The sequence below is a fragment of the Peromyscus leucopus genome, chromosome 6, assembly GCF_004664715.2.
Source record: "Peromyscus leucopus breed LL Stock chromosome 6, UCI_PerLeu_2.1, whole genome shotgun sequence".
NCBI lineage: Eukaryota > Metazoa > Chordata > Mammalia > Rodentia > Cricetidae > Peromyscus > Peromyscus leucopus.
Genome location: NC_051068.1, coordinates 19662058 through 19686640, shown reverse-complemented (window position 1 = coordinate 19686640; position 24583 = coordinate 19662058). Strand labels below are relative to the sequence as shown.

The following is a 24583-nucleotide window of genomic DNA, read 5'->3' as shown; positions in this document are numbered from 1 at the left end:
ATGCGAGAAGACGCCCCGCCCCTCAGCCTGGGCGGGCCTAACTGAGCCTCCTTCTTAGCAAGGCACGGGGGGCTAACGACAGGCCGGCTTTGCACGGGAGAGCCCCGGGACCCACCGCACAAAGGCAGTCACGGAGCCGAGCTTGGGGACCAGGACGCCGCCTTACCCCGAGTCACCGGCCTCACCACCGCCTGCTCTAGGTCGGTGCCGGTGCAGAGGACGGTGGGCGGGGTGGGGCGGGGCCGTGGCCCGTGGGGCCTGAAGGGAATGGCTGGGCAGATGAGGCGGGGCTATGAGCTAGGCGGGGCCTGTGGGGAAAGAAAGGTTGGGCAGGGCCTGCCAGAGACGGGCCAATGGAGTGGGGCTTGAGTGGGCAGGGCGGGGTCTATGTGGGACGTGACCTATCAGGAGGGGCGTGGTCCGCGAAGGGCGTGGTCTGCGTGCAGCGGGGCGGGGTGGGGCGGTGTCTGTGAGGGGCGGGCCCTGTGTGGGGCGGGGCCTGCGCGGCGGGCGGGGCGCTGGCGCTGGCGGAGACAGTCTTTGCGCCGGCGGCGGTGGCGGCTGTGGGGGCTGGGCGGAGCGCCGCGGTGCGGGGCGGCCGGGCTGGCGGCGGCCGGGAGCCGCAGGCGGGAGCGAGGCGGAGCGCACCGGGGGCTGGGGCGGCGGAACGGCTGCGGGGAACCCGAGAGCGTGGAGCGGAAAGGACTGAGGTAACCGCGGGCCGGGTGGAGCGGCCTCTGTCAGCGGAGCTCGGGCCGGGCGGGTCAGACCCTCTCTGGATTCCCGGGGCTGGAGGCGGCGCCCGCGGCGGGACCTGGGCCGCGCCCTGCCCGCGCCGCACCGGGCTGCACCTCGTTCCGAGCCTTTGTCTGTCAGCGGAGCCGGGGCCGGAGCTGCGGCCGCGAGCACGAAGGGAAGCAGGCGACCTCCTGGGCCCAAGTGGAGACTGCCTGCCCGGGCTCAGCCGGCCTTCAGCGGGAGCAGGTCCGGTGCAGCCGCAGCCCGGTGCTTCCCCTAGGGTCTGCAAACTATCAACAAAGAAGCCCCGCCGGACGGGGCAAGCCCGAGCTGCCTCAGTGGCGCTCTTGCACAGCTACACTGCGAGGGCTTTTGGACTGAAATCCTGGGTGTTGCTGTAGGTGGCATAAAGTACCATTTTGTTTCCGTTTCGACAGTGAGGCTTTCAAAATCTGGGTTAATTCTGTTAAAGTCTGTCTCCGAAGCATACCCATAGAAGAAGAAAAAAGTATAGAAAGGAAAATGGGTTTATTTAAGGGGTAATCATGTAACTTTTTGAAAGTGCTTTATGGGGTGAGTTGTAACAAATAGGTTTTAACGTGGTGTTTGGCACTAAAGATATTGTTTGCTTCATTTTAGTTTTGGGAATTGTTGACTACTTGGACATGGGAACACCGAGGAATCTACAAACAGGTCTATTAAGAATCTGTCATCTCAAAAAATTTATTTTATGAATGTTTTCCATTAAGAAGGTGTCAACAGGGGTTTGTGATTTTTGCCACATAAGAGACTCTAATTTGAAACAGTTCCCTGGCAGTGGTCAGATGTCTGAAACTGGCGAGAGCTAGGCTGTAGGCTCGGAATGCTCATCCTTCAGCGAGAGAAGGCACAGCGCTACCTACATACTGTCTAAATGCAATCTCTCTGGTGCCACTTAACATAATGGATGGCTTTTCTGCATCTCGATTTCAGATAGAGCACTGAGGTTTGCAGTGCTGTGGGGGCGTTTTCTACAGATCCAAGCACTGGCCGTTCGCTTCTGTTTCCAGATGTGTTTTCTCATTTGTGTACTTGAAACATCTACCATCACATGAACTCCACATTGAGCCACAGAGTTCTGTGACCCCAAGAGATTCAGGAATGGTGTTGCCCAGCTTCGGGACAAGCCAGTTTCACATCTGCTTGACAATTAAATAAATATCTCCTTTGCTAATTAAGGCTATGGAACCAAATAAAGACACGCACATTCTTTTGCCAAATGAACTCTGGGGCTGTTGAATTTCACTGTAACTGGCCATTCCTCGTTAACTAACATATACGTTATGCACAAATGGACGTGAAGCCTGTGGCAATGTATACGGATTCTAGCCCACACTGAAGATTTAAGAGCAAAACAAAACAAAACCTATTATGACTAATCCTTGGGAAGAGAAAGTCTGCAAAATGGCCCAAACGAGTCTTCTGCAAGGGAAGCAGTTTTACTGTCGAGAATGGGTTTTCCACAAACTTCAGCACTGCCTCCAGGAGAAGTCAAGCTGCTGCACCAGTGCAGCCAACACACAGTCCCTCGTCGGGAATGCTGGGAATAATGCTAGTGCCATCTCTGGGAAGGGGGCCTCCTGGGGAGTGTTGCTGGTGGGAGGGCCCGGCAGTGGGAAAACAGCCCTGTGCACTGAGCTCTTGTGGCCAAGCTCACCAGCCAGCCTACAGAGAGGTCTGCACCGCCAGGCTCTGGCTTTCCACTTCTGCAAAGCCCAGGACTCGGACACTTTGTGTGTTGGAGGGTTTATCCGAGGTCTGGTAGCCCAGATCTGCCAAAGTGGACTCCTCCAAGGTTATGAGGACAAACTAAGAGATCCAGCCGTCCAAAGTCTCCTGGAGCCTGGAGAGTGTGAGAGGAACCCAGCGGAAGCATTTAAAAGGTAACCATGTCTATGCATCCAAATCTGAGATGCTGCTCAGTTGTTGGACGTAAATCACTGTTTCTCACTACACCTCCTTAGTTTTAATAGAAAAGAGAACCAGACTTAAGCTTTGTATTGCATAGTGTGTGGCTTAGAAGTGAAGCTTAATTTTGCTCATTTAATAACAGAATGCCCCTTTCTTAAACAGTGCCTATAGATGGGGAGGGGAGTTTGTCCTAAGACACAGCTATTAGGTGCTGGGACACTGGGGTGTGATTTCACGGAGGCCAGCTTTCGTTCATAGTAGTAGTTACAGTTTGTTTAACTACGAAAGGTAATTTCTCTAAAACAGTCCTCAGGAAATGTGTTTATGTGGTAGAGTTTATTCTCCTATTTTCTAAAGGAAAGGTTGAGTGATCTGTGTTGATCTTTATAAAATAACATCTGAAGCATCTTTATGCTTTAAGTGTTGAAGACAACATGGTCTTACTCATGTAAGAATCTCTGATAGAAGGGTTGGGGTAAGGGAACGTGTTGCTTTTGAAAATGGTTTCAGATGCAAAGCTGTATTCCAGGAAACGCCATTCCTTGGAGATAAGTTTGGCTAGTCAGTCTCTCATGGAGAAGCAGTCCTGGTGTCCTCTGTGCCTCATTTTTGCTGTAGTGTTCCTGTTTCTCCTCCACACAGCCTACCTCCTCCAGGGCCAAGTCTGTGTAAAGTGCTCTGCACTCTCAAGACTGAGAGGTTTGTGTGTCTGGAGGAGGGATTTGCAAAGGATCACAAAAGCAGTGTTTGCTTCATGTCCTGAAACCTTCAACTTTTGCAGGTGATACTGGAAGTATTTAATGATAGCCCACACTGTGGGTCAGCAACTTAATGCTAAGTGTATTACAAATAGTAAGGCATGTAATTTTCTTAGGAATTGTGTCATGTAGGAACTTTAGTCTATTTTCCTGATGAGGAAGCTGAAGGAGAGAAAGCAGAAGGAAGTTACCTGACATTGAACAGGTTAAGTTGCATACTGAAGCATTAACCTATATATTCTTTATCAATAAACATTCTGGAGTCAAGTACCAGGGTAAGAACCTGAAGGACCAGAGAAGCAGAGAAGCCACCAGTCCTCTCCTACCAGCTCCGTTCCTTCCTCCAAAAGGGCCAAGATCCCTCTCTGCCCTACCTTACTACTTCCTGTCCTATCTGTTTTCAGTCCTCCAAAATCTCTGTGGTTAAATTTGGTCAGCTAGTGACTAGCTCTGCCCTCTGACTCCAAGCAAGCTTCATTGGTCAGAACACGATCAAAATCTCACACAACAACATAACCTGACATTTGAAATATATCTGTATGTAATTGTAACTAGAAGAGTTGCTTGATGAACTTCTGAGAATAGAAGTTGTAGGTGGTAAAGGTGGAGAGCTGGGAGGTGTTGGCGTGTATTTAGTACCATGTTCAGATGGCCCATAGAGTGGCAGAGTGGGGTTTGAATGGGAGATGTTCCCATAGACTCTTGTGTTTCAAAGCTTGGGCCAGTTAGGTGTAGTCCTAGAGGTGGGGCCCAGCTTAAGGAAGTGGGTCCCTGGGGATAGACCTTGAAGTTTGTAGCCCCACCCTATTTCCTCTCTGCTCTCTGCTTCCTGACCGTGGAAGTAATGTGACCATCTGCCCCAAGCTACTGCCACCATGCCTTTCCCATTTCAATGGACTGTGCGCCCCCAAACTGTGTACCCAAAGCACTCTCCTCTTAAGTTGCTTGTTAGGCATTTAATCACAGTAATGGAAAGTAGTCATATAGGGAGAGTCACTGTGAGGAGTGAAGGTGAATAGTTTAAATATGGAAGTCAGCTTGGGCTAGGGTTTGAGAGGTGTGGCGTTCTTCTAGACTTGTTAATGTGTAAACATAGCCCAGTAAAACACTGGGCAAATCTTCTGTTTTGCTCGCCATCACATTCAGGGCTCCTGCCTGTGAGCTGGTGAGGAAGTCGGTCCAAGCCTGTGTGGCTCAGACTCAGGCAGGTGGTAGGTTTGGTGGAGGGCAGGCATTCTGTGTGGAAGCCTTGCACGCCTTACAGATGGCACATAAGCACCCCTCTTCCCCCTTACTGCTTTTTCTAAAGGTAACTTAATAATTAAGGAGCTGGCTTTTAAATAATTCCATAAGCTATCTGGGTGACATCTTAATTACTTCTAGAGTGTACCATCTGATACCTAAGAGTTCAAACTCTTGTGTGGTAACTTTGTGCCCCCCCCCTTTAAATGTATTCTCTTCCCAAGCTTCTCATTCTTCATAGTATCAGTGATTTTCCTAAAAAACATTCAGGATATTTTCTCCTATTCAAGCTTTAGTTTGTATTTATTTTTCTGCCTGATTTGAAGTTATTAGCTAATCGAAGGGAAGGAAGCCAAGCTAGGGCTCTGGGTGAAAACCACACCCACTGCCCTTCTGACTGACAGAAGTGCCGCCTCTTGCGGGTCTTACCTATACTTCTGTGTGTCTGCTTGCTTGACTTTCCTTTCCGTCATTTAGCAAGAAGTCCCTCATGAGCTGAGGCTCTTCATCGTGGTTTTCCCACCCTTTAGGACTCTAGGAAGTCCAGTAAGCCCATTATTTGTACCCTTCCCACTCTGGTGTTTTGTTACAGCAGTACAGAGTGGACCCAGACAACTCACTTTGAGCTCTTCAGAAAAATGTATTAGGAACATGTTTGATTTGGACCTGAAGAGACACCATTCAGCAGGTCACCCAGGAGAGGGCTGTTGTTTCCAAGTAGCTACTTTATTTGGGGAGAAATAGTAGTAGATAGTTAAGGGGGTGTGTACTAGTTAGGGTTACCAGTTAGGGTTTCTGTGACAAAACACTATGACCAACTGGGAGAGGAAAGGGTTTATTTGGCTTATGCTTCCACATCAGTGTTCATCGTCAACAGAAGTCAGGACAGGAACTCAAACAGGGCAGGAACCTGGAGGCAGGGGCTGATGCAGAGGCCATGGAGGAGTGCTGCTTAATGGCTTGTTTATCATGACTTAGCCTGGTTTTTTATAGAACCCAGGACCACCAGCCCAGAGATGGAACCATCCACAGTGGGCTGGGCCCTGCCCCATCAATCATCAGTAATGAGAATGTGCCACAGGCTTGCGTACAGCCCAGTCTTCTGGAGACATTTTCCCAATTGAAGTTCCTTCCTCTCAGTTGACTGTAGCTTATGTCACGTTGGCATAAAACTAGCCAGCATGGTATAAAATTAGATAATTGATGCAGGATCAAATAAAATATAAATGTAAGCCTAGAAAAATAGAATCATCCTTTCTCCTTTCAGTAAAAATTTCAAAGCCAGCTTTTGTAGCATCATTTTCTTAACATATAAATCTCGATAGCATCAATGGCTTTGTGAATACACAGGAAACATCAGCACAGCAGTCTGTAGTTGAAGAGGAAAAAGCTGAGGAACTGGCTGAGGGGAGAGTCAGTCATATCTTCTTCATCCACCTACCTGTCCCCCTCGATTTCACTCTTTAACTTTTTCCCTGTATTTTACTTAGTCCATGGTAGACTGTGTGGTACCACTAGGTACATTCTTACATGACGTGCTGTGTGGCTGGGTTTATTGCAGTGACTATATATATATATATTTTACAATACCATTCAGTTCTACATATCAGCCATGGGTTCCCCTATTCTCCCCCCTCCCACCCCCTCCCCTTACCCCCAGCCCACCCTCCATTCCCACCTCCTCCAGGACAAGTCCTCCCCCGAGGACTGCGATCAACCTGGTAGACTCAGAGTGACCCCAAAAACTCTACCAGGGAACTCCTACAGCAGTGACTTTTAATCTGGTGACGCATGCAGCTGCTTTCCCCTCAGTCATGGCATGCTGCCTTCAGATGTAGTTGTCCAAGGTTCTCCTCTCTTCATTCATTCATTCATTCATTCATTTATCCATTCACCCATTCATTCATTCATGAGCAGACAGTGAGAGTCATGCCGAGTTTTGAGTCGAGTTGTACTGGAGATAAAGCAGTGTATGCCATCAGAGAGACTAAATTCTAAGTAGTGCCCATCCTGCTTCTATGAACAGAGGTTAAGGTTGAAAACCCATTATAGTGTCCCTGTGGCTCATGAACACTGTGCCACACACAGGATTGTTTCATTTAATGAAGAGACGTAAAAACACACTATTGCTTGTTTCTTTTCATTTTCATTTATTTATCAATTGTATATTTTTGCAGGGGTTTTTTAAAATTCATTTCTGTTATTCAAAGGAACTAAGTTTATAATGCTTTCAGTTTTATTTGTGCTGAGAACTCATGGCTGGTTGCTTTCTTTCTGCCTCTCCCCGGCCCTCAGGTTTTCCTTACAAAGCTGTGTGTTTTGCCTTCAATATGGCTTCTTTTCTAATGTTAGAACAAGTGATGCAGGCTTCCCATGAGCCCTGTAACCATTAGTAAATCCCAGTTATTTGTGAGCAAATGTAACTATCTCTGTAGTGAGGTGTTGGGGGCAGTAGCTCCTGTGTGCTTTAGAAGCAGGACAGAAGATGTCATTTCACTAGGCTACAAACTGCCAGCTAGACCTTCCAGGTCCTGTAGATTTAGGTGGACACGGTGCCCAGAAGCCTTCATCTCTATCTCTGCCTTTATTTCTAGATGACACTCTCGCAGGTTTCCCTTTCCTCTGGTATTAAGTGTAGGTGGAATCGAATTGTGAAGGAGTATTAAAGATGGGTGAATGGTTCTAGGTACTGAGAGTTTAGCAGTTAAGTGTGTTAGTGGTCAAGGGCAGTGGACTCACAAAAGAAGATCTCCAGCTGAGAGATCAATCCCCATCCCCACCCTACAGAACAGGAATCCTGGAAGGTCTGAATCTATCAGGTGACTTCATCTGCCATCTCCCATGTTCTTACCTGGGGTCTCTTACTCACACGGGCATCCTTTGTTCCCGCCTCTCTTCACCATCTTCATGATGTCATTCGTGCCTGAGGAACTTTTCCTGTCTACTGTAGTGCTTAGTTAGCATTTTGCATGATGTCAGCAGCTGCTAAGTAATTATCATTTAATGAATGCATAATGCTGCTTGCCTATCTAAATTATTCCCTAACATAACTGAAAGGCTGAAGCCTTTGAATGAGTTAAAAACAAAAATATTGTATTGTTAAGGCTAGTTTTAAATGCAGAACAGACTAATGTAGTGACTTTTAATTTAGTAACCTTCTGTGTGAATTGGCATCAGGTAATTTAGTGGCCAGATCCCCATATCTCATCTCACCTCTTCAACAGAGGGCTCAGGGCTGAAGGCCGCTTTCCTCTTCCCCTGTGTGTGCTCATGGCAAAATATTCTGTTTCTATCACTTGTTTTTTTTTAATAACTAATACTACATAGGATAACTGTCATTTTCCATTATTTTTTTAAAGTATTTTTGAAAATTAAAAACGTGTGAGTATATGTACATCAGAATATGTTGTCAGGTCTCCAGTAGCTAGAGTAATAGGTGGATATGAGCCACTAGATGTGGGTGCTGAGGATCAAACTCAGGCCCTCTGCAAAAACAGTAATTTCCCTAACTGCTGTGCCGTTTCTCCACCCTCCTCATTTTTCAGTCTTAAGTATTTCTAAATTAAAGATCCCTATAAAATTGTTTAAACACAGCAAAAACTATGTTTTCAAGGACAAAACTTTGCAGGTGTCTTTCAGGTCAAGGTCATTTTCACCCTTTGCTCTACCATTTAAAATATTTATTTATTTTTTAAAAGCATTTTTAATGATATGTATGTGTTTGTGTATGGGTTTGAGCACATGAGTTCAGGTGTCCGGAGAAGCCAGAAGAGGGAGTTGGATCCCTTAGAGCTGGAGTGACAGGTGGTTGTGAACTGCCATGTGGGTGCTGGGAACTGAACTCAGGTCCTCTGGAAGATCAGTAAACACCCATAATCCCTGAGATGTTTCCCTAGCCCCACTCTATGATTTTCCCTTAGGATGGGTTTCCATTTTTTCGAGCCTCCCACATCTCTCCCTCAGATCTGTTCTCTTGCTCTAAGGTGGACTCTGAGAGCTGAGCACCTCAAGTGCTCTCTGTAGCTGCTCCAAATCCTTGGCCTCCCAGCACTCATGTAACCCCTGACACAGCATTTTGCTCCTGTGTCCATATTTTTAATTTATTTTGGATAACTTTTATTTTTATTTCAGACCAAAAAGAAGAAAGTTGTGCCCTACAAGTCGGAATATTTTTACCCAGTTCCAGATTTAACATTTACATCCAGATTTTTGTTCATTGCTAGGGAAGGTTCTCTTAACAGTCAGGATGTGGAGTCTGGGCCAGCTGCTGTCTGCATGTGGGGCTGCTGTGCTCTGGTTGACTCTGTCTGCACTCTTACATGCAGACAGTTGCATTTGTTTGTATATGTCAGAAACTCCCCGAGTGTTCTCTACAAGCTTGCACTCAGGGAGTCTTGAACTTATGCCTGTAAATGGCACTTCTTCCTCCTCTCTGTCACCCAGTTCTTACTGAATGTGACTTCTGTCAGGCATACTCACAGGGAGATTTGGGTGTATGATGGGTGGCCTCTGAGCTCGTGGCTCAACCTGCCTTTCACTGTCATTGAGAGGTTCTCATTGTTCTTTCTCGTGGAGCCCCTATGACTGTTCTTTGGTGGCTCTTCCTCTGCTTTCGCTCAGGTTTTTCTTACAGAGCACCCTCACATGTTATTGATGTACACGCTTCATCTTACCTAGTGACATGGTCAACAGTGCAGCTTTCTAACATGTCGACAGAGGGACAGTTAATCCTGATCTGTACCTGTCATTTCGCTTGGCCATCCCTCATTAACCTTTGTTCAAACTTACTCATCCAAGGTGTCTTTCCTTTTTCTTTTTCTAACCCGTGTGTGTGTGTGTGTGTGTGTGTGTGTGTGTGTGTACATACACATATGTATCACATACTTGACACACATTTATTAAATAAATGCAAAAAAAGATGTTGTAAATACAATCCTCCAGAGATACCCTAATTTGATGCTTACGTACAAAGGAATGAAGTAGAAAACCATGGAAAGACTTGGTTTTCCATAATAGGCCACCATGTTTCTGTAAAAGCAGAAGGGTTTGTTGGTGGAGCTGAAACAAGGTAATTTCATAATGCAAGTCCCAAATCCAAGCTGAAGTGTTTCAGGCCTTGGGTATGGGAGATTGTGGGAGTCCAGCTGTGATTTGCTCTCACCTTTTGAAGAGTTCTTAGGTGGAAGAGAGAGGAATGAGAAAATATCAGATAGAAAGATAGACCTAGACGATGAGAAAGACAGAGACGCAAGATAGCTTCAGGAGGGCCTGAGTCAATACCCAACAGCCCAGAGGTTTATTCAAAAGGGCTTTTTATAATATGCCAATGGGCAAGGCAAAAGACCTCCACATTTCAAGATCAAAGCACACCGTACAGCCAAGTATAGACCCTTCCAAACACTTGGTAAACACACCCGAGGTCAAGTCGTCCCATTATGCAGCCCTGCTGCGTAAAGCAAGCTCAGATTCTCTGACCCTGGTAAGGTCTCACTAGATAGCCTCTTTGGGCCTCCACACTTGGGTCTAACAGTGTTGCAATGTAGAGTTTCTGTGTCCCATGTTCAGAGTCAAGGCTGCAGTGAAGTCCTGAGACACAGCACAGTCGAGCTGCCAGACACACCTAGATTTATTCTGCATTTTATGTTGAGCTAATTTTGGGCCGTGGTGTTCAGAAATCTATACCATTATGAAGTTATTTTTTGAAAGTTATGGGACCCCATATGGAATTGCACTCCACAGCTGAAGCAGCTGAGTTCTAGAGCCATGCCTGTCACTGATTTTCTTGGGATTGAGGCCTGTGCCATGGTGGTAGATGTGGCTTTAACAGAGGCTTCAGTGCAGCTTTTCCTCAGGTACTTCTTGCCATCACCATGGTAACAGAACTGTGATGAGAATGTGCTCTAGTTGACCTGCTGGTCCAGGGATGATGACAATTACCAAGAGACAGGCCAGCTGCAACTTGACCCCAAGCCTGGATTAGATAAAACACCCACATAGACACAAAGGAGAGAATACATAATTGTTCTTGGGGGTGGGGTGTATGATACAGACCACTATTATGAAAATAACTGCAAACCTAAGAAGAAAGGAATATTTCAAGTGGGAGGTCATTGTTTTCATTAGAAATCTGGCAGTCATGGGTTAATCAGTTTCACTCATCCATATACTCAATCTGTCAGCAACTTGTTTTACTTCCATGATTAAGCCAACACCTCCTGTTTCCACTTCCTACCATGGCTAAATCCCTCTGTGTTACCAGAATTATAGCAGCCTTCCATGGACCATCAGAGAAAATGTCAGGTCATGTTACCTCTCCCCCTTACATCTGACAGCACCTCTTCCATCTTGAGAGGAAAATCTGAGCTCTCCATGGTCTCCTGCTGGCCTTGGCCTTTGACCTTGCCTTTCAGTGCCTTGACCCTCTTCCTTGCTTTGGAGTCACACTGTCTTTATCCCATCCTTGAGATAGGTTATGTTACAGCCAACACATTTTTTGTATGGCTGTTCCTTCTAGACCTATTGTGTGTCTGTGACGTTGCCTTCTCAGAGCCTTCAGAAGCCTTCCTTCAGCCCTGGTCCTGTTTTCTGTGGTACTGGGGCTCACACTCAGGGCACACACAAGTTAGTATGCCCTCTGAGCTACGCTCCCACCCTCAGTTGCCCTGTACATACTACCACCCCACTCTTCTCTCTGTTTCTTAATGATCACGATCTGGGGTTATTTCTGTGTATTTTTAACTGACTCTTTGCCTACCGTTTTGAGCAGGGAGAGTATGTGGTTGTTAGACTATAGTAAGAGCAATCACTATTAAACTAAGAGCCAACTACTTGTCTTAATATAAAACATTCTAATTTTGGCCACATCGATAGAAATTTTATTGTTTTAACCACATTTGATTCTAAAATACTCCATTTTCTTGTGTGAAACAGTTTATGCATATAGTTATATGTATTACACAGTTGTAGATGAACAAATCTCTTTTACATCATCTCCCTGCTGTAGCAAGAATACTCCCATTTTCGGAGGGAATGAAAGTGAGAACAGCTAAGGAGGTCCTTCTTCACCTCACTGTGCCTCTCTGAGAGGTCTGAGGCCTGGGATACCTGGTGTCCCAGAGAGGCACTGTGCAGATGGTGTGATGTAGCCAGTATCATTAGGCAGCATTTTCCTGTGTGACTTGACTTTATTTTTATGCATATGTGTTTGTGTCTGTGTGCGGGTGTGCCACATGAGTGTAGATGTCCTAAGAGGCCAGAAGAGTGAGTCAGATCTCTTGGAGCTGGAATGACAGTGGTGAGCCAGTTGATGTGGGTGCTGAGAACTAAACTCGGGTCCACCCGAGAGTAGCCTTAGGTGTGCAGTGTTGCTGAGGCCGCTGAGGAACTTTGGTTCATTCGTTTGTTTGAATGCATATTGGGGCGGAGGAATGCACCAGGTCTTGTCCTAGGATATGCAGTAAGCAGATGTGGCAAATATCCTGTATGTTTATTGGTTTCTTTTGTTTTGTTTTATAGCTAAAGGACGTGGTTGGCACAGAAGTTAAGATGCCAGGTAACAGTGTTTTATAGAAAACCAAAGCAGGGCAGGATCGAGGGCTGGGAAAGTAGAGAGAAGGTTGCTCTTTCACATAGGGCTACTTAGGATGTTTAGAAGGAAGTTTGACAAGAGCCCTTCAGACCGAGGAGATCCCAAGTACAAGGTCGTGGCCTGGGTAGGAGTTGGCTTAATGTCTAGGAACAGAGGTGTGCTTGTGTGGCTGGGAGAGCGCTCGCAGTGGGAGGCAGAAAGAGCCGGGAGCCTGAAAGAGCCTTAGATGGTTGTCAGGACATTCATGTTTCCTTGAGGAGATTGGAAGCCCTTGAAGCTCTTCAGACAAAAATAATCTGACTGTTGGTTTCATAAGGTCACAGTGACTGGTGTCCTGAGAAGAGGGTAGATGAGCTAACTCAAGGAAAGCAGTAAATGGCCAGTGCTCTGATCCATGTGCAGGTGCTTGCACTTGGGAGAAGTGGAGGACCCAGGAGAAGTGTCATCTGCGTTTGTTCAGATTGACCTGAGAGCTTGTTGGATGTGAGTTATGTCAGAAATAAAGCAAGAGCTGACTCCTGGGATCTTGGCTGGGAAACTGGAAGGCTGGAATTTTGAGTTACTGCAAAATAGCAGCTGAAGGGAGGGGCCCGGCGAGGGCCGGACACTGGAGGGTGTGTTCTGAAAAGCTGAACTCCAGCATCTAAGCACAGAAGGTGAACGAGCAGTTCAGATCCAGCCGGGGCTTGTGAGGGACGTTGCTGGCATGTACGGCCACACATGAGCAGGCAGAGTAGGAGCAGGAGGCTCAGACCCTGGTGAGTTTTCTGACTAAGGGGTTGTTAAGGCGTGAAGAAGGAATCACTGCAGTAGGAGGGTAGGACCATGCACAAAGGTGCCAGTTGTAAAGCATTCCTGCGAGTTGAGGACCGTGCATGGCAGTGGATGACAGGCAAGTCTTGAGAGTAGCCATAGCATGAGAAAGCTGAAGCCACCGCATCGTGGATAGGGGTAAGGACTGGGGACACTGAAGCTTTTACTGTGGTGCTTGAGTGACATCTAGTAGAAGCTGGAGAAGCTGTGGGCTTGTGGCTTGTTTCAGAAGACACATGGTACATACATGTACACGCAGGCAAAACACGCATATACATAAAATAAAATGGGAAAAAGAGGTTTGTTTTTATTCTTTAATTATGTGTTTGTGTGTGTGCCTGAAGTGGATTTGTGCATGTGAGTGCACTGCCTACAGAAGATGGTGGTGGATCCCCTGGAGCTGGAGTTACAGGTACTTATGAGCCACCCAACATGGGTGCTGGGCCTGCACTCAGGTCCTCTGCAAGAACAGCAAGCACTCTTAACCACTGAGCCCTTCCCCCACCCATAATAAAAACTGAAGTGTGTGTCAGTGTATTGGGCGATAGCAGTAGTTTTTGATGGTGTGTCTCATCAGTGAGGATCTTTCCTTCCTCGGGCCAGCAATGCCAACGGGAAGCTAGCGTCAGGACTCGGCTACTCTGGGACTTCTTTGTGGTCTTTGCCAACCCCCTGATCCACTCGTTTTCATTGGTATAGTTTGCCACACTTTTGACCAGGTCCTGCAGGCTCCTCAGTTCCTTGGGGCTCAGAGGGTCAGGTCTTCCTCGGTGATGCTTGGTTAGCTCTGTAGCATCCTGCCCTTTCCAGCCTCACATTCCTCCAGTTCTCTAGGGTTTTGTTTGTGTTTGAAGTGAGCCGAGTTCTCTTTCCAGCATGCAGGCTGAGAGCTGGCCTGTTGGCCTGCAGACACACTTGGCCTACTTTCCTCAGCCTTGTAAACAGCGACCAGGACTCTGCAAACACACCTCGGGGAAAACCAATCTGTGTGTGGACACTTCAGACTTGCTGCTCTCTAAAGTGGACCTGACTGACCTCTACCGGCCCCGTGGGCTTGGTTCCTGGCTGCATCGCTTGGTGGGCCCAGCTGCTTCCTGGTCTGCACCTGTGACCACTCACGCCTCCCAGTCATCAACTGATCCTGAAACAGGCCAGTCCCCATCTTTGAAAATGCCCTTGTTCCCTGGAGCTGTGGTTCATCTGGGCTTCCTGTCTTTCGATGCAGGTGTCATAATCTGGTGGCCCAGGCAGCCCTGCGCTACTGCCACCCACCAGGTTTACCCTGCAGAGTCACCATGGATGGAATGCCCTGCAACTTTCCCATTTTGTGGATTTGTGCCTTGTTTTGTTTCTTTAAACATAAATCCATCCCAGCTTTTGTTCCTATGAATATTAGTGTGACTGTTCTAAGCTCTTGGGCTGTGTTGTAACTTGGGCTCTTTGGACATCAGTACTAGGTCTGGTCTGGAGTGGCCACTCTGGCTATCCTGCCTTTTATGCCCCTCGTCTGTCTGTCTGGCTCCCTAGACTCTGTTCTGTTTGCTGTCCGCCCACCCCCCATGTGTCGCCATTAGTGTTACCTTTGAATGAGGGTAGCAATTTGATCTTTCTTTTTTTTTTTTTTGGTTTTTTAAGACAGGGTTTCTCTGTGTAGTTTTGCACCTTTCCTGAAACTCACTCTGTAGCCCAGGCTGGCCTTGAACTCACAGAGATCCTCCTGCCTCTGCCTCCCGAGTGCTGGGATTAAAGGTGTGTGCCACCACTGCCCAGCGAGGGTAGCGATTTGAAACTTAAAGTCACTACCATGTGTTGATTCCAGCATTGAAATAGATGTTTTCCCATTCACTTCCAGCCTTCCTGAGACTTGTATGTGTTGTGTGCTCTCCACAAGTCTTTTGCCTTATGTATGTTTTTCTTTATGCTCTCATAGTCCATGTTTGCTTTGGTCAAGATTTCAGAAACAGGTCTCCTCCTGTGGGTTGGCTACACGCTGACGTTGTTTTAATTACCAGGTGGTTGTTGCTACTGTTGGTTAGGTGAGTGAATAGATAGTATTTTAGCCCTGACTGATTAGAAATACCAGCTACCATCATAATCTTTCCCCCCTCTTACTAATGCTTTAACTTATTGGATGGATGATTTTCTTCTTAAGAAAAGTAAACACAATCTAAGTTTGTTGTCCCAAGAGAAGACAGGATAAAAATTACTAGTATTTTTAACCTTCTGTAAAAAGCAAATAACGGCCCCCCCTCCAGAAAAAAATTTTTTTATTGAAGCCTGGGGTTTTTGTTTTGTCATTGTTGTTTTTATTTTGTTTTGTTCTAAGAATTGAATATTTTATTAATAAAATAACTAGCAGATATGTCAGTATGTACTCTAAGACAATTTAGAACATGCTAGATTTAGCATTAACCTGCTAGGTAAATGACCCTCACACATGTTATATGGGGCCAGGTCCTTGGTTCTTACATGGATAATACTTGGATACCAAATTTTACAGGTACCCTAAGATCCAAAGGGGGTCATCTGGTAATATCATACTCTGACATGTCTGTGGGAAAAGCAGTTCAAAGACAAAGCCTCACAGCTTTTAAAGTTCTGGTCTCTGAACCAATGAGGCCATAATCCTTAGGCCTCTGTTGGGGGTGCTAGCAAGCAGTGGGGGACATGTTCAAAGCACAAGTGCTGTCCTTATGGCTGGGTATTTAAAGAGAAAAAGAGGCCCGAGTCCCAGTGACCTCTTCAAGGGCATGCCCTGGTGACCTGAAGACCTATCAGCCCTGAATTCAGTGTCTTATGTGGGATTTTGATGCTAAATATTTGAGGATCTTGGTTCTTCATGCTCCCCTGGAATCAGAGCAGCTTAGCGAGTGCCCAGTTACAAGTTATGAACACCATGGTGTGCATGTGGAGGGTAGTGGGCACCCTTGGTGTCTGTTTTCATTTTCCTCTTGTTTGCCTGTGTGCACTCCAGATTCGCTGGCCTTTGAACTTATTCTCCTGTCTTCATGTCCCGTTTCTCATTAGGAGTTTGGGGTTTTGAGATGCATACTTTACCTGGTTTCTGGGGTTTCTAACTGTGGTCCTCATGAGCCATCCTCTCAGCCCTCTTAGTCAAAATTTATGATTGTACCATTTAAAACAGAAGTGCACTCATCACTGAAGGAGGACTATGCTGAAGCCCAGAGAAAGGCTGGCTCGGATGTGAGATGTGAGACAGAGACACACAGAAATGTGCATATTCTCACTGCAAGGCCAGCAGGTAACAAAGTGGGTGCAGAACCGCAGATGTTCGGAATCCACAGGACCTCACTGGCTCTTCCCATCCTCATCCCTTTTCCTTCTCATGTTCCCTCCACAGTCCTGAGCCTGCAACAGAAGTGTATGTTTATGTGTAGAATCCAGCAATACTATTACATAGGAAGCAGAGTTAATACTGAAACACAGTTTGCTTTTAGGTGCCTGGGCTCCAAAGTTTTATGCTGCCCCCCTTTCCACTCTCTCTTGTAGACAGATCAATGGCCTTAATGTCTGTTCATCCCAGTTTAATAGAGGATCCTGGTATCCTGTTGTAAATAGAAGTACCAGAAATTGTTTAACAGCACCAGGGCTGTGGGGATGGGGAGTGCCCTAGTTAGGGTTACTATTGCTGAGATATAATACCATGGCCAAAGCCCCCTGGGGAGGAAAGGATTTATTTCAGTTTACACTTCCAGGTAACAGACCATCACTAAGGAAAGTCAGGGCAGGAACCTGGAGGTAGGAGCTAATGCAGAGGCTGTAGAGTGGCTTATTCATCCTGACTTGCTCAGCCTGCTTTCTAGAACTCAGAACCACCAGCCCAGGGATGGCACTACCCACAATGGTCTGAGCCCTACCCCATCAATTAATAATTAAGAAAATGCCCTGCAGGCTTGCCTACAGCCCATCTTATGGAGGCATTTTTCTTAATTGAGAGTTCTTCCTTTCAGATGACATTAGCTTGTGTCACATTGACATAAACTGTCCAGCACAGGGAGCCTGTAGTAGGTCATTGTAGGACCTGATCTTTTTTAATGTATTTACAAAGTTAATGGAACCTACTTGAAATAATTGTATCATTTGATTTGGTTTTTGTTTGTTCTTTGCCTCATCCTATTTTTAGCTACGGGTTTCGTTTTTTCACTTACTAGTTCTGAGTGTGTGGTTTTTGTAAATGTCCTTTAAACTTTGTGTTAAACTCGCACACACTCTTTTCCAGAATTTGCATTTTCCTCCATTGGGGCAGCAGGACCATTCAAGATCCTGCCTGCTGAGGTTTGCACCAGCCGCTGTGTCCTAACAATGACAATAAGTGTTTATTTGTCAGAAATGGAGGAATCAGGTCACTCTGCTCCTGCTTTATTGAGACTGGACTTCCAGAGTTGGCATCAGGTATTTCTTGGGACATTTCTCCTGTCTGAGAAGGTCAAGTTCCCCACTGTTACGTGGATTGGAATAGCTCTGCTGAATTTATGGATCACTAATGCCCTGCAGCTGAGTTCCCTTCTTACAATATATGATACTGCTTATCTTTGTAGGCCAGTGTGTTCTCTGGGAACAGTTTCATTCGTTTATTTCAAGAACCTAAACCTAAAAGCTCATTTAACACAAAATGAACCTTTCTCCAGTACTGTAGACAGAGTGAAGCACCCTGTAGAAAGGGGCAGGTGGTAGAAACACTTTGTGTGGGTCCAAGTTAAGGAATCCACATAGAAATCCTTAGAGTACATAGAAAGGAACATGTAAAATGGCCTTAGAGTAGGCCCTCAGAATGCTACATAGAAGTTGTAATAAACGACTAATTATAAGGAATTTGCCTCCATGGTGATGTATGCTGAGAACTAAAAGGTGGGAAGCTAGCAGGCTGAAGACCTAGGAAAGTTGACCTGAGTCAGGGCAATGGGTGGTACAAGTTCTCAAGACCCAAAGAGCTGACTTTTTTGAACCTGAAGAAAGAATAAACTGATGTCCAACTCACGCATTCATGCAGTTAGCTTTTGGCTGATTGGGTGAGAGCCACTATTTTAAACCCTAGAAACATCCAGGAGAACAGAAGATCACATGTGGGCATCCTGTGGCCCAGTCAAGTTGACACATAAAGCCAACCACCACAAGCCCACAGGAGCTGAGTAGAAGCCAGCAGTGAGTCGTTTGTGTTCACATTTGGGGATGAAGAACACTGTTCTGTCAGTACTGGAGTTATAGGCCCCTTACTCTTGAGTGTTGTAAATTTTTTATGTATTTGGGATAAAAATCTTTATAAATGGTTTATAAATATATCAGACCACTCCATCCATCCAGCAAACATAAATAACTCTTCACAGGGTCCTGAGTAAACCCTTGGTAGGGAAAAGGTGAATTCCCCTGGCCATCCCCTCTCTTCCCTAGAGATCAGGAAGGTAGACGCTACACTAACAGTTCCTTGGTGACCTGATTAGTCCCAGTTGTTGAGGGCTTTTGAGCAGTGTGTGTTTGCAGCACCCTTCCTGTGTCAGGTTGCAGAGTGAGCAGTGCAATCCCAAGCCTTCTGTGAGTGTGTTTGAGCTGAGCTCTGGGGGTGGAGAGGAGAGTGAGCATGGTAGCAGGCATACAAGCAGGGTTTTGGCATGAGAGAGGGTCTGTTCAAAGGCCCACAGGCAGGCCTGCAGAGTTGTAGGGAATGGGTAAGTAGCAATTATTGGTCAGAGCCTGGAAACAGAAACCTATAGTTGGACTCAGCATGCTGCCAGAGCAGGGTGGACTTTGGTAGCTTGAGGAGTAATGATGGGATTGAAGGCCCTAGCCAGGCTAGCCCATGAACAAAGGCTTTCTGTTTAACAACTTGCTCAGCATTAGTATGTGAAGAGCAGAGTCAGCGGACTACTGAGAATTCAGATGCCCACGCCAAGGGACACGTTACCAGGAGGGGTTTATTATATTTTTCTTGCATATTTTATTATCTATCATGTTAATGTTTTAGTTTTTATTCAGTAATAGTGACTCTTGTACAGTTCTATGATTTTGATAAATGTAGTCAGTGATGGTATGTAGTAGGACTTTATTTGTTGGACTTTTACTTGGGGACTGCCAACTCCCAAATAATGACATGGAGACTTTAATTCCGAAAGCTTGACCTTTAGCTTAGGCTTGTTCCCAACTAGCTCTTGTAACTTAATTAACTGCTTTTATTAATCTACGTTTTGCCATGTGACTCTATCTTTTCTCCATAGTGTATGTCTGCCTCCCTCTGTGTCTCACTGGTTTCTCACATCTCTCTTGTTCCCAGAGTTCCTTTCTCTCCCCGGAAGTCCCTCCTATTCTGTCCTGCCTAGCTGTTGGACATTCAGCTTTTTATTAAACCAATCAGGTACTTTAGGCAGGCAAAGTAAAGCAGCAATACATCTTTACAGTTTGCTCAAATATTCCACAATAGTGGTACAGAGAATTCTGTCACTCCCAGAATGCCCTCTGCACTCCTTGGGTACAGTTTCTCACAGCCAGGTTCTAGATCACATCCCTGTACTCTTGCTTTCTTGGAAAGTCATTTTTTATATACTCAGACACAAAGTTTTTTGCATCTTGGTCTATTCTCTTGGAAGGGAGGCTGTGTGAATCCCTTAGCTGTTGTTTTCTGTTTCCTTTTCTGTTGCAGTGGCAGCCTCTTGTGTGATGTATGTAGTATGTTTATTTCCCAGGCTGCATGCATCTGAGTGTTCCTAGTGTGGGGTGGGTTATAGGGGAAGCTAGAAACATTGAAGTTCATTCAGACTCTGTGGCTGTGAGTGGTGGTCCTAAGGACAGGGATCTTTGAGTCATGTGTTTGGGGAACTGCTGGGCTAACCTGTGCTACTGGTTTGTTTGTTTGAATCAACCTTTATGTTCATAGCAGACAAACTACTACATAGGGTAAGGTGCAGTAACGGGTGTGCAGTAGGTTTGTTGAGTGTCATTATTTTTTTTTCTCTTTGGACTGTAAGCATCAAGAGAAGAGGGGCTTCATTCCTTAACATCCCCCCAAAGCCTGGCAGATGATCTCAGCAGATCTAAATAAATACAATGTAGATGGGAAACAGATGGCTTCATTGTGGTGTGCACTCTGCAATGAAAAGTGGTGAAATTACTACTTCACGGTCTCTTAAATTGAGTATGGGTTAAGACCTTCTCCATGTGCAGGTCTCCTGTGAGCACTGTTAATGAAACACTTCTAAATTCTATTAGCTGCTTTTCTCTTGCTGTGCTAAAACCATAACCAAAGGCAACCTGAGAAGGAAAGGGGTTATTTCAGCTTGCCATATAGTCCACCATAAAGGGAAATCGGGACAGGAACAGAAGCAGTGATGCTGCTTCCTGGCTTGTTACGTTTGCTTTCTCCCTGGACTATAGGCCCAGGGGTGACACCTCTCACAATGTTCTAGGCTCTTTCACATCAATCACAAATCAAGGAAATGCCTCATAGACTTGCCCACAGTCTGACGGAGGCACTTTTTCAGTTGGGGTCCTCCTGGAATGACTAGTTTGTGTTAAGTTGATAAGAAACTAAGACAATTAGCCCTTGTCAGCTTGACACACAAACATGTAACTATTAGACCATTACCTTTCCATTTCTCTTTGTCCCCACAATGTCATGTCACTGTTAATATTGCAATATGAAACAATATAACTTTAAAAATTCTACAGTCTTTAAAAAAAATTGTCTAACACTTTTAAACATTCCGTGTCTTAGGGTTTCTCTGGCTGTGACAAAACACCATGAGCAAAGCAACCTGGGAGGAAAGGGTTGATTTGGCTCACATTTCCACATCACTGCTCATCATCGAAGGAAATCGGGACAGGAACCCAAACAGCTCAGAAGCAGAAGGAGGCAGAAACTGATGCAGAGGCTGTGGAAGGGTGCTGCTTACTGGCTTGTTCATCATGCCTTGCCAATACCACCAGCCTAGGGATGGCCCTGTCCACAATGGGCTGGGCCCTCCCTCATCAATCACTAATTATGAAAATGCCCTACAGCTGGACCTTATGGAGGCGTTTTCTCAATTGAGAAAATGAGATGACTCTAGCTTGTGTCAAGTTAACATAAAACTAGCCAGCACGTTCAGTCTCTTTAAAATATCCATATCCAAATCTGCTTAAAAACCCAGTCTCTGTGCTGGCTAGCGTTATATCAACTTGACACAAGCTGAAGTCATCAGAGAAGGAGGGAGCCTTAATTGAGAATGGGCCTCCATCTGACTGGGCTGTAGGGAAGCCTATAAACTTTTCTTAGTGTTTTCTAATAATTGATGTGATAGGGCCAGCCCATCATGAGTGGTGCCATACCTGGGCTGGTGGTCCTGGGTTCTATAATAAAGCAGGCTGAGCAAGCCTAGGGAATCAAGCCAGTAAGCAGCACCCCTCTATGGTCTCTGCATCAGTTCCTGCCCTGCTTGAGTTCCTGCCTTCACTGCTTTTGATGATGAATTATATTATATGGAACTATGAATGAAATAAACTCCTTTCTCCCCAAATTGCTTTTGGTCATGGTGCTTCATCATAGCAATAGTAACCACTAACTAAGACAGTCTCTTAACTGTGGGTACCTGTAAAATCAAAAATAAGTTAGATTCTTTCTGACTCCAAAAGGGAAGAATTGGGGCACAATCACAGTCTGTTTAGAGCAGAACCAAACTCCATCAGTGTAGCTGGTTTAAAGGGCATCTGAGAATTGCAGTTTTCTAGGCTCCAAAGAGTGCAGGCAGCTCCACTTCTCCAGCTCTGTCTTCTACAGCACACCCAGCTTGTCTTCTAGACTCAGGCTTGTTCCCCCCACAGCTGCTGCTGTCCTTAGTGGTCGTCTCATGGTACTGGCATCTCAAAAATGCTGAGGTCTTCATTGCAATTGGACTATTCCTTTACCAGCAGCCTCTCCTGAGCTCTTTTCAGGGACTCGGACCTGCCACATTTTGCCAGCCTCATCTCTACATGACCCTTTTAAGCCTGGTGCAGCTGAGGCTATACCTTTGCCAGTGGCCTCTCTTAGGACCAAGTTTTGTCTGTTTTCCATGACATGCCTTCATGCCTTCAAAAACAGTACCTACCACCTGGGAAACTCTTACCCCTTACCAAGTTCAGCTGTCAGCACAAGGCACAGACTTGGCCATCTCTGGACCACAGCTTCTCTGTGCTGACCCTGAGGAAACACACTCTCCAGAAGATTTCACCTCAGTGATGCTGGTCTCTCTTTATCACAGCTGATTCTTCAGCCTCAGCTGACCAGTGTTGATTGTCCCAGCAAAGCGAAGCTTTCACTTGAGTAGTTCTGGTCTCCTGTTAACGATGGCTGATTACTTGGCTCCACCTGACGGACCACCACAGCTCTTTAATACAGAGCCTCACAGCAGCTCTTCCAGTACAGTCTTCGCTTGCCTCTGAAACTCCACAAGGCAGGCCTCCGTTGTCTGCACTGCTCTCAGCATTGTCTTCCCGTTTCCCACAACAGTTCATTAAACTCTCGACTCTGGCTTTTCCAGCCCACAGTTCCAAACACTTGTACAATCCTCCCAAAACAACATGATCAAGTCTAACACCTCAGTACCCCACTCTTAGTTCTGTTTATTTTCTGACCTAGTTAGGTCTGTGTCACAGTGACAAAGACCACACCCAAAAGCAATTTGAGAAGCAAATGGTTTACTTTGTTTCACTTTAGACTTCCAAGTAGCATCCCTGCTGGAAGGCAGGGCTGGAACTCCAGACAGGAACCTGGAAGCAGGAACTGACTCAGAAACTGTGGAGGAGTGCTGCTTATTGGCTTGCTCATCGTGGCTTGCTCAGCCTGCTTTCTTAGACTTCCCAGGACCACCTGCCCATCCACAGTGCGCTGGGTCCTCCCACATCAGTGATTATCAAGAAAATGCCTTACAGACTTGCCCACAGACCTGTGTAATGGAGTCATTTTCTCAGCTGGGACTTTTTCTTTCCAGATGACCCTAGCTTGTGTCAAATTGACTAAAAACCAGACCAGGACAATAGGTTTCTTCCTCCTATGGTGTCCTCAGAGTTTGTCTGTTTTCAGCACAGGAACGATCTAAGCATTTTATTACTGACTCAGACCACCAGGAAGGGTACTGAAATCCAGCTTTGTCTAGTTCCTACCACCCTTAATCACACTGAGTCACAGTACACAGGCAAGTGCACAATACACACTGTACTGTGGAAGTTGATGCTATTGGAAAATGAACTACTTAGAAGATACATTTTTATCTGAAAGCTCTTTATTTTTTATAACATTATAACTAATAATGCTGACATGTGAACTATGAATTTCAGTGCCCTGTCCATGACCTTGACCTGTTCTGTGGCTGTCTTACAGGTGTGTGCTGCTCCCACTCCTGGGGATGAAGCCGCCCTCACAGAGCCTCTACCTGCTGGTTGACTCCGTGGACGAAGGCTGTAATGTGATGGAAGGGGAGCAGACATCGCCCAGCCTCTCCGGGACTGTGGCAGAGCTCTTGGCTGGTCACCACGAGTTCTTTCCCCCATGGCTACTGCTCCTCTGCTCTGCCCGGAAACAGAGCAGAGCTGTCACCAAAATGTTCACTGGTGAGCAAGACTGTGTGCCGCCCAGAGTGTTGTGTGCTCCAGAGATGGAGCCAGACTGGGTTCTTTCTAGGGAGCAGAGTACAGGGTGGAGGCCTAACTGCCCCATAAGCCCTCTCAGCCTCTCGCACATACCTCAAGGTCACATTAAAAATCAAGTGTGGTGTGTTGTAAAATCACTTACAGTGGCTTTTCCTAGACTTCTTTCCCTGGACTGAGGGGATAGATAGTTCATTGAGTAAAGTGCTTGCCATACAAACAGAACCCCAATGCACAAAAACAACAACAAAGCCTAGCCAGGCATGGTGACACATGCTTTTAACCCAGTGCTGGGGAGACAGACAGACAGACCCCTACGCTTGCTGCCCCACCAACCTAGCCTGGACTCTGTCTAAAAAAAATTGGTGGATGGCTCTGAGGAGGCATGACACCCAGGGTTATCCTTGGCCTCCACATGTGTGTACACATACATGAATGTGTGCACATACAAAAACACTCTTCCCCTATTCCCCATGTAAGACCCGACTTAGTGATTCATTAGCAGGGCTACTTCTCAGTAGGTCTGTGCCCTTTACAGCTCATTAGTCATTCATCAGTGTCTCCCCAGTGGCTCCAGAGGTTCTGCCAGAGGTTCTCATGTGTGTTCCTTTCATCATGGTAGGGCTAAGTTGAGATCGTCATATAATCTGAGGCCACAGCAGTGAAAGCTTTTGGTGAACGGGATCGGAGCCAGTGCTATGCGGCAGCTCCTATGTATGGCTGAGGGCATAGTCTCTTTTCTCCCCATCCAAGTCACCCAGTATCATCAACTCATTTTATGTTCTATAAACATTATGAACTTTTAAGTTTCATTTTTAAGTGTGTGTATATGTATGTGAGTGTGTGCACTCAAGTCCCAAGGACTCTCTAACTGGAGTTACAG

At 46.1% G+C, this 24583-nt stretch overlaps 1 protein-coding gene across 1 annotated transcript in view; it reads left to right on the top strand.

Moving 5' to 3' along the window:
- Positions 1–597: 597 nt before the first annotated feature.
- Ankrd50 (ankyrin repeat domain 50) overlaps positions 598–24583 on the top strand; it is a 36737-nt gene continuing 12751 nt past the window's right edge. Inside the window, 3 exon segments of the mRNA XM_028889821.2 lie at positions 598–710; positions 1378–2660; positions 23435–23664. Of these exon segments, the coding sequence (XP_028745654.1) occupies positions 2149–2660; positions 23435–23664 (742 nt within the window). The 5' untranslated portion in view covers positions 598–710; positions 1378–2148.